This window comes from Vitis riparia, chromosome 17 (genome assembly GCF_004353265.1).
Source record: "Vitis riparia cultivar Riparia Gloire de Montpellier isolate 1030 chromosome 17, EGFV_Vit.rip_1.0, whole genome shotgun sequence".
In the NCBI taxonomy this organism is placed as follows: Eukaryota; Viridiplantae; Streptophyta; class Magnoliopsida; order Vitales; family Vitaceae; genus Vitis; species Vitis riparia.
The window spans coordinates 10,739,865-10,751,378 of NC_048447.1; the positions used below are offsets into that span (position 1 = coordinate 10,739,865).

An 11,514-nucleotide genomic window follows, 5' to 3' on the forward strand; every position below is an offset into this window, starting at 1 on the left:
ATAAGAAGATATCATCCACACTTCATCGAATTTATTAAGAGGTGCATTGGTAGGTTTAATCATACATGAGGTAGGTTTAATCATACATGAGATGAGGGTAATCTTATCTCTTGAGAAGACAGAATCCACCAACCAGATATTACTCAAAGTACAGCTTTAACATACTCAAAATACTATACTAAAATTGAAATCAAACTTGAAATTGTGTTGAGGTAAAAGAAGTTTGACCCTTTAAGCTTGCAACTTGGCAGACAACACTGAGCTTGAAGGTCCACTTCCTCTATTACTCGTGTCCAAAAAGATAGCCTATTTATTGCCCAAATCAATCCTGATCTTTTCAGGGCACGTTTCAGCCGAGATTTTCCTACTGAGAGGAGTAAAGGTTGAGAAAGAAAGAGAGAGAGAGAGAGAGAGAGAGAGAAAGGTCATGGCCAAAGTTAGTGGTGTTGTCTCTGCTGTATTCATGGCTAAGGCAAATGGTAATGGTGTTGCCTCTGCTGAATTCAAGGCTAATGGGAATGGTTCACCTGAGTTCCATACAAATTTGCATAGAAAGGAGACAGTGGGAGATGGGGTTATGGCTGAGCATGGAAACACCATTGTCTCATCAGTTTCTCTGTTGCCTCCTGAAGCTGAGAACAGCAGCAATGGGGATGTTTGTTTCTCGTCTGCAATTCCTGGATGGTATGCTGATGCTCCCCCACTCTGGCCAGGTCTGCTTCTCCTCAACTCTTGTCACCTTTCTTTTTTTCTTTTCTTTTCTTTTCTTTTCTTTTCCTTTCTTTCCTAAGTATAACATTGGTATTTTATCGTATTTTCTTCTGGGTTCAAGTACCCTAATGGCCCGATTTCCCAAGGTTTGTATGCCAAATATTCTCAGCTTTGAGATCAAAGTGTGCAGATTTATAAAATTCCCAGAAAACAAAACTACTTCTTTGTCATCTTTTTATCATCATTATTGACTGAATTATTTTCCTAAAACCAGTCTTACCCCTATGGTTTGAAATTGACTGAATTTTCCTGAAACCAGTCTAACCCCTATGGTTTGAATAATGAAAACTAGGAAAAACACCCATCTTCTGGAGTGATCATGATTCTTACAATTTTTTGGATCCCCAAAGCAATTTTAACTCCATTGTCTCTTAGTCTTTATATTTAGTTCTTAACCATAAAGTTACAAAAATCCATTTTTGTTTTATTTTACGTAAATGATACAATAATATTTTAAGTCCGTTTGACGGTGTTTTTTAAAAGTGTTTCTAGTACTAAAAACATTTAAAAATATTTTTAAGGTAAAAATTAGGTATTTGATAATATTTAAAAATTTATAAAAACACTTAAAAGTGTTTTTTAGAAAAGTATTTGAGACGTATTTCTTAGAAAAATAAAAATAAAACACTTCAACAAATTTAGTATAATCCTTAAATATCATTTCCCGTTATCCTCCATTTCCCTTACACTTTTCGCATCTTTCTCACTTTTCTCTTTCTCTTTCACATTACTTTCATTAAAATAATTTTTTAACTTTTTTAAAATATATAAAATTTATATATTTTTTTTTGTAATAAAAGTTTTCAATTTATTATAATATTTTCCTTTTTTAATAAATATCATTTTTAATAATTTACCATTATTAAAAGTGTTTTTATACTTATACAATATATTATAAAAAAAACACGTTATAATCATTTTTCTAACAAAAGTGCTCAAGAAGAAAACAATTTCAATAAAAACACTTACACATGAAGCAATGCCAAACAGGCTCATTATGTTCTTTTGCAGCTAATTTTTAAATTAATTTTCATTTATTTACTATGAGTTGACTGGTTCCATGGGTCAAAGTTGGAATCTCCCAGCAGTGAGCCTCTTCAAGAGGCCACCACCATCTTGAGCACCTACTGTCCAACCTGAGAAAGACAGATCTATCATAAATGACAAGTTTAATTAAAAGTTACGTAGTAGGATCCCCTGCAGACAGCCCATTTCTTTTAACTCACCGTCTTGTTGAAACTTGATCCATTAGAAATTGAATGGCTCCATGGTGTTTTTCATCAACAATTAGAGGGGAAAAAATCTATCCAGAGGACACTGGACCAGTCCGATACAGATCTATAATCATAAGAAAAGGGCAACTCAAAGTCATATTATTTGGTACTTGTGGGGATCTTTTAATCATGGACCTTTGACTTTGTTTCCAAATGGTATGACAGTAATCATGTTTGCTATCACCATCGCAATCTGAATCATTGTTGTCTTTCTCGTTGTCCTTGTCGTGTTCCCTACACTAATATTCATGTGATTAATAAACCATTTTAATATGAAATGGCTGCATTAATTAGCGGTGGATAGGGGCCTATTATTCACAGTTCCTTGTATGATCATTTTCCATTGTTCAGAACCAATGCCTGAGAATTTGGTGTATATCCTGGCTATGGCTTATGAGAAATCATCTAAAATTCTGCAGGAGAGGCACATGTTTATAAGGTGGAGAAGGTGTTATTTCGAGGAAAATCTGAATACCAGGAGCTTTTCATATTTGAGGTGAAGTCGAAGGTCTTTGAGTTGGCTTTCATATATAGCTACTCTCCTCCAGGAATCATACACTTCCCGATGCTTATCACTATTACCTGTTGTTTATGTTTACAGTCAGCAACATCAGGGAAGATTGTTATCTTGGATGGGTATCTCCAACTCTCAGAAAAGGATGAGTTTGTATACCAAGAGATGCTCACTCACCTTGCCCTTTGCTCCATTCCCAACCCCAAGAAGGTTTCTTCTCCTTCTACTATCTCACTATCCTCGGGCATATATATATATATATAGATTTTGTTCATGTGCTCACCTTTAATCTTGTTTTCGGATAAAGAACTTTCTTTCAAACCTTTTTTCCTCAGGTACTGCTCGTAGGAGGAGGAGATGGAGGCATTTTACGGGAGGCTTCTCGTCATTCCTCCCTTGAGCAGATTGATATATGTGAAATAGACAAAATGGTGATTGATGTGAGTCGACTGTCAACCCTTTTTTTTTTTTTATCCCTGTCCTTTTCTTTTCATAGAGAGATTGCACTAATTCGAATCATATTCTCTGCTTGTGTGTTGTCTTCTAGGTTTATAAACAATTCTTCCCTGACATAGCAGTTGGGTTTGAGGATCCCCGGGTGTCTGTCTACATTGGTGATGGTAGGTTCAATTTCCTATTCTAGTGATTCCGGTAGTCCTCCGAGGCTCATTCTGTGTTGTTATGAAATATGCAGGAGTTGAATTTCTGAAGTCTGTTCCTGAAGCTACTTATGATGCCATCATATTGGATGCATTCCAAGAAATGGGTATCTCTCTCTCTCACTTCCTGTGTCCAGTTCACTTATTGAGGTTGAAATTATATACTTCAATTCTTACTGACATCAAAGTTGTGTTCAGGGCCTAGTGCACAAGAGCTTGCTGATAAACACATCTTGGAGTCGGTTGCAAGGGCTCTTCGGCCGGGGGGAGTCCTGTCTACTCAGGCAGAAAGCATGTGGAATAAAAACTTTATCCTCGAAGACATCATTGCAGATTGTCGCAAGATATTCAAAGGCTCTGTCAACTATGCCTGGACAACAGTTCCTGTGTACTCAAGGTATGCTCCTTTGGCCTCCTTTGGCCTCCTTGGATTATTTTTCATCGGGTTTAGCTATGAAATCACGCTTGTGAATTTTATTTGTAAATGTCATTTTCAGTGGGGTAGTTGGATTCATTCTTTGCGCCACCGAGGGGCCACCGGTTGACTTCAAGCACCCGATAAACCCAATAGATGCAGTGCCGAATCATGGTGTAGCAAAAGGGCCCCCTAAATTTTACAACTCAGAGGTGATCTTTGACATCCACGATTGATTTCATGTACATTCTACCATGTATACCGAGTCTTGATCTCTTAAGGAAGTTGCTGTGGTTTTGCTTCTTTTCCGTTAGGTCCATACTGCTGCATTCTGTCTTCCATCATTTCTGAAAGGGGGAAGCTCCAAGAATTGACAACCAGCTTATAAGAGTGCCAGGAAATCGCAGTAACTACGGTAATTTATCAGATTCTTCCATTGAAGAATTGGTTGGCAGTGGAACATGTAATAAAATGCTCAGTATTAGTTTTGAGTTGATTATGATCTTTAATTCAGTGCCAGAACTGATAGCTTTAGAGCTCCATTTTGTTCATTTTGGAGGAACATGAAATGCTGTCAAGAGTAGACTCAAAAGTTTAAAAACAACAAAGGGACTATCTCATCTCAAACGGCTTATATAGCAAATCTCATTCACTGGCAAGAGCAACAAGGAAAGTAGTCATTATTTCTTCAATGCAGTATTCAACAAGGGTAAAAGGAAAAAAAAAGAATATCACACTCTATCATGGTGGCTTAGAACCTGGGTTCAATCCCTTTACAGATGTACAAACTTGCAAAAACAAAAAATAATCAATAACTTTTAAGCGGTTAGCCAAGGAATCATGGGAGGCCAGGTCCACTGGACAAGGGAACTGTTGCTTCACAAGTCATCGTACCTCAGGCAGAAGTGTGATGTTCCCAAATGTCGTAATGATAATGTTGTCAAATTGGGAGTTGCTCCATGTCAAAATGATCTTTTAGATTCATGGACATTATGCAGAAAGTGTGTGGAAGAAAGAAATAAACAGCTAAAAATACAAGGACTCCTAGATCAGCCTCTTCACCAACTGCTGCCCTACGGGGATTTACCCAGTATATCTGGCTAGCACACCATAAACAGTAAAGGGTTGCAATGATTGCAATAAGTTTCACCGATTGACTCGTTTGTTTCTTAATGGACTTCGAGGGCTTCAATCTGCTGGATAGAAAATTTAAGTACCGTGACTGTGCTAATCACATTGATCCTATGAAAAAATGTGACACTACTGCCTGAAATAAAGCTAGGCAAGACTGGATATTTAATGTCACAGAAACAACACCTGTTGATGTAGATGAAGCCGCCAATTAGAGAAGCACATAAGAAGCCAACTACTACAACAGCATCAGGATTGACAGGTGCACGGTTCTTCCACCAGCCAGTGCTCAATATCCAAGTATACATGGAAGAATGTCCATTTTCCTATACATTTAGAAAGCAACTTATGATCAAACCATTTGAAGCTCATGTCAGCAAATTCATTAATTAGCAAAGAAAACAGAAGGTTCTACAGAATTGGTGATCCTCTCCATGCAATGCCTCTGTGCTGCATTTAAATACTTTATGCATCCTCAACTATTTCCCTAGCCAGAATACCTACTTATTCCAATAAAAAGATCCATCTCAAAATGAAGGAAATCTTTCCCATACAAGCATGAAATTGTTTTATTGAAACTTCCAGATATCATCGCTAAGAAAGGTTGGGGTGCCCTTTTGATCCAAGGTTACCAAATGACATTTTTGCTTGAGCTGTACAGGCTTCATAGTATAGGTTGGAAGCCTAAAGCATCAAAATTAATTTCTTAAACTTCTGCAAATGCATTAATGAGTTATAAGACCAACAGATGCCAAAATGTTCAATTCATGGCACGAAGAGCTTAGTTCATCAAGATATGCCATAACATAATTCATAAATTTTCCTAGCCTCAATTGGAATAGCACCCACCTTTAAAACATTACTACATGTCCTCAAAATTCTCAAAGCTTCTCTAGTTCCATTTTTAAGGCTATGTTTGGTTCCTGGAAAGTTTGAAGGAAAATGTGAGGGAAAGAAAATAGAGTTTCCCTAAAATAGAGTTCTCCTTCAATCTTTCCAAGAACCAAGCATAGCATAAGTATCCATCATCTTCATTCTCATCAAGAGTCACCTATGTCTTAGATAAAAAACATTTGAAAACAACCCACCTCATCTTAACACAACCAGCCTCACATGCAATATCCATAAAATTCATAGAACAGAATCATGAGATCATAATTCTAAATGAAAAAACTTAGACAATAGCCCTGTGTACTACCTCAAACAAGTGGTCCAAGAAAAAGTGTGATAAAGAACCAGCCGATATCAACAACAAGCATTGCCTTCTAGTAAGGGGTACCTGGACCATAACACCCACACAAGTAATAAAACTTACATTTGCAGTTCTCAACCCTTGTAGTATACACATAATAATACTACTATGGTGATGAAACATTTTAATAAGTCTCTTAAAATCATGATGAGAATGCTACTGTGTGCATGAAGAGTAGAGTTGTCAATGCATAGATAGGAAAAGTTGAAACTGAATCAAACTGATAACTAGTTGTATTAGGCTGAACCTGGGTTTATACTTTCTTGGCCAATTTGGAACCCTTCTCATCTGTTCATGGATTTCCAAGTGTACTTCATGGCACATTATGCAATTAAAATATCTCCAACTTCTAAGAACATTCAACTGATACTTATTTGTGATTTTGCTTATTCACTACATTCAAATTCAGAACTCAACTACCATTTCCAAACCATTCCAACATTCCCAAACCCTGATCAGAAACTCCAAATTCAACATCACAATACCCCAATATTTAATAAAAAAGATAAGAAAACAAATTGGTCCGTAAATTGGAAAACCAAGATCACAAATCCCTAAACTGAACACGAACAACCCAAACCCTAAACCCTAAACCCTGATAAGATACCAAATCCAATATTTCAAAGCCCCGATATTTAATCAACAATATGAAATAACAAACTGAGATGGAAAAATGCCAAAAACCCAGATTCTATATTCGTCAACCGAACTCAAACAACAGAACTAAAATCCAAAACAACCCAAATGATCCAAATTCAAACTTTCCAAACCCCTACCAAGGAAATAAAATAAGATAGAAAACAAACTTCCAATTAAGTAGAAAAGAACAGACCCCTGAAACGGAATCCAGAAAACCCCTTTGGAGAAGAACCCTGGAGAGCCAAGAGTAGAGAAAAGAGAGAGGAAGGCCCAGAATCACGATGTAGAAGAAGGGGTCGTGGATTACATCAGCCAGCGCGGAGCCGAAGGAGTGACCAAAGCCAAGGGTGGAAGTGAGCCACTCGGAGAAGGAGCCGAGGTCGGGGCCGAAGAAGGCGTTGATGGCGTAGGCGAGAGAGTGGTGAGGGCTGAACCGGCCATTGGAGGTGGACATGAGCCCTAGGCTCGACCCCAGCGCGTACATCATGTGCGGACCTGGTCCTGGCATTGCGCCCACCCCTGACTCTGATCAGCTCAAGAGATTCATCATTTTTTCAGTAACAGTCTAATTCAGTCTCCACGATATTTTGATTATTTTCACATCCTCAATACAAACAATTTTTTTCATATGATAATTTAAGCCTGGAATTTGTACGAGAAATATTTGTACAGTCTTGTCTATTGGGTTTTAGCCTTGATCATTCTAGCATGGATGTGGGCATGACCTAGGTAGATTGGGCCTTAAAGTTTTGCGTGGACCTAACCGTTCTTTAAACTTGAGACACAATTGAGCCCAGCTAAGCCCATCACTAGTTGGCCCAACCTAACCCAAAAGTTTGCTTGGTCCTTTTACTGTCCTCCTTGTGTGACATGTGGCTTGACCGCTAAAACAATTTAGTCTATTTTAATGGTGTACTTGTCAAATCCAAGATATGAAAAGGACATGGAAATCTCTACAAAGATTGATTTTCGATTAAAGAAAATTCTAGTTGAAGATAAAACCAAATAAGTGTCGATTAGATGTTCCGTCAAGGAAGTGACTTGGCTTCATCTTTAATGAGAGTGATTGAAGTAGACCTCGTCAAAATCATGATCATATTGGGCCTAGAGCTGAGATCAGGCTTATATAGGCCCAAAGCATACAAGTCATTCTTGGGCGGAAATCAAAGGTTACAACAAGAATATTTGCCCATTGTAATCTAAGGCTTTCATTCTTGGGCCCAATGAGATGGATTGATGACCAATGGAAACCCCTAACACGCCCAATACGGCAGCACTTCAAATGAAGGGTCCAAGATTGGACTACAGGCGGCTCGGTCTTACAGCTAAAGACAGCCAAGTTTCAGGACTTATCCCTGAGCCAACTCCTCAACCTAATCCCAAATCATCTCAAAAAAGAAAGGGGGAATGGGTCTGATAAAAGGAGACAAAGGTAGAAGATTCCACAAACATCCACTCAGGCTTCTTTGAACAATCCTTGACCCGGCGCCCATAATACCATTATTTTCACACCTCTCCCTCTAACCAGGTCTTCAAGCATTATCGTCAACAAATATTTAAAATTTTAAAATTTTAAAGATATATATATATATATATATATATATATAAAGAAAAGTGGGATAGTTGAGATGGGAGGCAGGAAAGAAATAACAGGATAAGCGATAGGGAACATTCCAATAAGAGGCAGAGACGGGGGGGAGGGAGGCGCGTGTGGGTCCCACCCGCTCCCCGCTTTTCTCTTTTAAAGGATAAGGACGAGTGAGATTGGCACGCCCATTCCACACGCATTGACCACGACACTCACCGATACGATACGACACGACACGACACCCGCCGCGAAACACGCCTTTCCAGATAATGCGGGTCCCACCCTCCCTCTGTCCGACGTGGCTCCCATCCAGCCAATCAACCCCCTCGCTTGGGACCCACATCACCGTCGCCCCCACACCCACGTCACCCACCCCTGTGTGAAAAGTGGCTGGGAATTGGCAAACAGTGGGGTTTTGGATTGAACGAGGAAAACCGAAAAAGACGGCCCTACTCTCTACTCCCCACCCCCTCTCCTGATTTTATCCACATCGGACTCCGCTACTCCGTTTCGCCCCTCCCTCTCTTCATAATGACGACCCTGCCACTCCCTCCCCTCGTTCCCTTACGTGGCACCCTCCCCCAAATTCCTCGTCACCCCAGTCAGACTTTTCGGCAGCCATGATGCAACAAAGCCATACGGATTGCTGACTTTCCTTTTTTTTAAAATACCCATCGAGTTATTGTGGTTCATGAAATTAGCCTAAGTTTTTTTTTCTTTCTCTGTTTGGCAGAAGTTGTTAGCAGAAAACTTTCCCAACTAACTTGCTTGAACTTACCTTCAATCGTTGAATTTCACAATCCAACGTTGTTTTCAATCCAATCAATCCCTTGGAAGCAACCGATTTTTCTAACCGAGTTTACCCCTGTTTTTCAACTTCATGAGCTTCTTGGTAACTATTGAAAACCGGCGTTACCTTGTATTGCAAGAAATCAAAAAAGATTTGTATGCGTAGAAGTGAGATAATGGGCACTGTAACGGAGTGTTTGTCGGTGCTTATGGTTTAGCGTCATCCAGTAAAAAAATTTAGAAGAATGAAACTTAAAAATGTGGATGCAACAAACGGACACTAAAATCCAATTAATAATTGAAATAAGGTGGGAATGGAATGGAATGAATGAAACAGCTGATGATGAGCAAAAGAAGAAGGGAACACAATCATAATTACTGTTAAGGAACAGGAGTTAACCGTGGTTAGTTTTTGACTTTGGACAGAAAGGGCAAAAAATAAATAAATGACAGGATAAGATAAAAGCTGTCTTATCCAAAGCGCCAGGTTGGATCATGGCGGTGTCGAGCGGCCGCGTGCCGTGTGTTCTTCACGCTCACGCTCTCCTGCCCCACCCGTTAAAGTGTTCCTTTGTTTCATCTCACCTAACTTATCCATATCTTTTTACTCACCTCTATCTTTACCTCTTTACACCTTTTTATTTATTTATTTATTAAATATCTTTTTACTTTTTACCTAAAATATTATATTATTTTGCTTCCTTACTTTCTTTAGGGTTGTTATTTATCGACAACTCATATGTATTTTATTTTCCGTAAATATTATTAATTTTAAAAATTCACTATAATTAAGAACTTAATAAATATATTTAGGAATAATATTGGATTATAATTCTTTAACTTAACTAAATCTTTATTTGGATCTAACAATCGTGAAACCCATTTTTAGGCTGTTTATTTAATAAATTTTATTTAAAGAGGGTATAGTTAAAAAAAATTAAAGTAAGAAAATAATTTTTAGAAACAGTTTTCTATATTTGAAAACTTAAAATATTTTTAACTTGTTTTTAATATTTTTAAATATAAAAATAATTTTTATTTTTAGTATTTTATTTTTAATCATTTTAAATGTTTATATAATTATTTTTTAAAACAACTTTTAAAAAATAAATTAAAACAACAAAAAGATGTTTTTTAAAAACATATATACAAAATGTTTAATAAAATTTTTATAATATCAGAAATTGGGATTTTGATTTTAGATTTTGCTTTTTTTATTAAAACAAAATCTAGAAAATTATTATATCATACTTTATTTATAAAAAAAGAAAACATTTTCTGAAAATTTTGCAATGCTAAAAATGTGTTAAATTACACATACTCAAATTTGAAAATAAAAGACAAGAAACTTATTTCAAATTCTATACCATTAACACATTAATAATGACATAAATGCACAAGATAAACCTGAAAATACTCAAAAACTTGAACATTCATATCCTCAAATCCTCAACATCATCATCATAATAGTAATGATTATTTAATATACAAGACATGAAAGTAATTAATTGAGGACAATGACTAAGATCACAAATGAGAACCCATTAATCCCCTTTTTTGGTCTGCAATTTGCCCCCAATTAAAAAATTATCTTAAATTCTTTAAGTCTTAAAAAAATATAAAAAATAAAAAATAATTCCTAAGATGAGTTGGTGGGGGGAAGTCTATGGTTATCTACATGCCAAATATAAGGCATTATTAAAAAGAGGAATGGGTCAATTTTTTTATCATGGGAAAAGAATATAAGAAGGTAGTCAGGCCAATAACACTATTGTAGGATAATATTCTTTATTCCTATGTTTTTATTTTTAATTAAAGACCTCGACTTTCTGATACCTAAACAATTAGGTTTTAGGTCACCCTAAGCGGCTGCTATCTTTATTTAATTTCCTACAAGCTTTAGCAAAATGGTCACATAATGGTTGAATGGTGACACATTGGAATTGTTCATTTTATAAATAATAATAATATTAAAATTAGATAGAAAATATAAATATATTTATTATTTTATTTATAATTGTTTAAAAAAATAGCTCTACAAAACAAATTTTTAATGTGTTATAAAACAAAAATTGGTTTGATAACTTGAAATGTTTTTAATATTTTTAAAAATGATTTTTATGTCTCGTGCTTTATTTTTAATCATTTTATATATTTATGTAATTATTTTTAAAATAATTCTAAAAAATAGTTTATAATTGTGAAACATGTTTTTTTGATTTTTTTTTTTTAAATAGAAACAATTACCAAATGACTCAATATATTTTATTTTTCAAAAATAGAAACTTCTATATGGAATGTATGAACTCTGGTTAAGTAATATAAATTAATTTACCTTATATAGTTAAATTTTTTAAAAAATGTGAAAAAATAATTTTTTTTACCTATATTTTCGACTTTCTAGAAAATAATGCATTTAAATTTATATGGTAAAATTTTAAAATTAGATGATGCTAGATTAATATTTTGATCAAAAATAATT

The 11,514-nt window shown here is 35.9% G+C and overlaps 2 protein-coding genes across 4 annotated transcripts; one reads left to right on the forward strand and one right to left on the reverse strand.

Annotated features, from left to right (window-relative positions):
* The first annotated feature begins 392 nt into the window (after positions 1 to 392).
* Positions 393 to 4,173, forward strand: LOC117905087 (spermidine synthase 2-like). The gene is made up of 9 exons (XM_034817986.1): positions 393 to 713; positions 2,465 to 2,541; positions 2,647 to 2,769; positions 2,895 to 2,999; positions 3,107 to 3,179; positions 3,254 to 3,325; positions 3,417 to 3,615; positions 3,716 to 3,845; positions 3,948 to 4,173. Exons 1-9 carry the CDS (start codon positions 428 to 430, stop codon positions 4,005 to 4,007), a joined length of 1,125 nt encoding a protein of 374 aa, XP_034673877.1. The 5' UTR covers positions 393 to 427; the 3' UTR covers positions 4,008 to 4,173.
* A 77-nt stretch (positions 4,174 to 4,250) lies between these two features.
* Positions 4,251 to 7,336, reverse strand: LOC117905088. 3 transcript variants are annotated; one of them, XM_034817987.1, is made up of 4 exons: positions 6,849 to 7,317; positions 5,963 to 6,043; positions 4,951 to 5,090; positions 4,251 to 4,829 (listed from the first exon to the last, which is right to left on the reverse strand). In XM_034817987.1, the coding sequence occupies exons 1-4, from the start codon at positions 7,161 to 7,163 to the stop codon at positions 4,574 to 4,576; spliced, it is 792 nt and encodes a 263-aa protein (XP_034673878.1). In that variant the 5' UTR covers positions 7,164 to 7,317; the 3' UTR covers positions 4,251 to 4,573. The 3 variants fall into 3 exon arrangements, with proteins under 3 accessions (XP_034673878.1, XP_034673879.1, XP_034673880.1); XM_034817988.1 differs by having other exon boundaries at positions 4,251 to 4,826; positions 6,849 to 7,300; XM_034817989.1 differs by lacking the exon at positions 5,963 to 6,043 and having other exon boundaries at positions 6,849 to 7,336.
* Positions 7,337 to 11,514: the final 4,178 nt, after the last annotated feature.

Excerpts from the sequence above, each read along its gene's own strand:
- LOC117905087 (XM_034817986.1), top strand. The coding sequence starts at position 428 with ATGGCCAAAGTTAGTGGTGTTGTCTCTGCTGTATTCATGGCTAAGGCA. Across the intron at positions 3,180-3,253 it reads GTCTGTCTACATTGGTGATG|GAGTTGAATTTCTGAAGTCT; the intron begins GTAGGTTCAATT and ends TGAAATATGCAG. Across the intron at positions 3,616-3,715 it reads ACAGTTCCTGTGTACTCAAG|TGGGGTAGTTGGATTCATTC; the intron begins GTATGCTCCTTT and ends TGTCATTTTCAG.
- LOC117905088 (XM_034817987.1), bottom strand. The coding sequence starts at position 7,163 with ATGCCAGGACCAGGTCCGCACATGATGTACGCGCTGGGGTCGAGCCTA. Across the intron at positions 6,044-6,848 it reads TTCTGGATTCCGTTTCAGGG|GTACCCCTTACTAGAAGGCA; the intron begins GTCTGTTCTTTT and ends GTTATGGTCCAG. Across the intron at positions 4,830-4,950 it reads GGCTTCATCTACATCAACAG|CAGATTGAAGCCCTCGAAGT; the intron begins GTGTTGTTTCTG and ends TTTTCTATCCAG.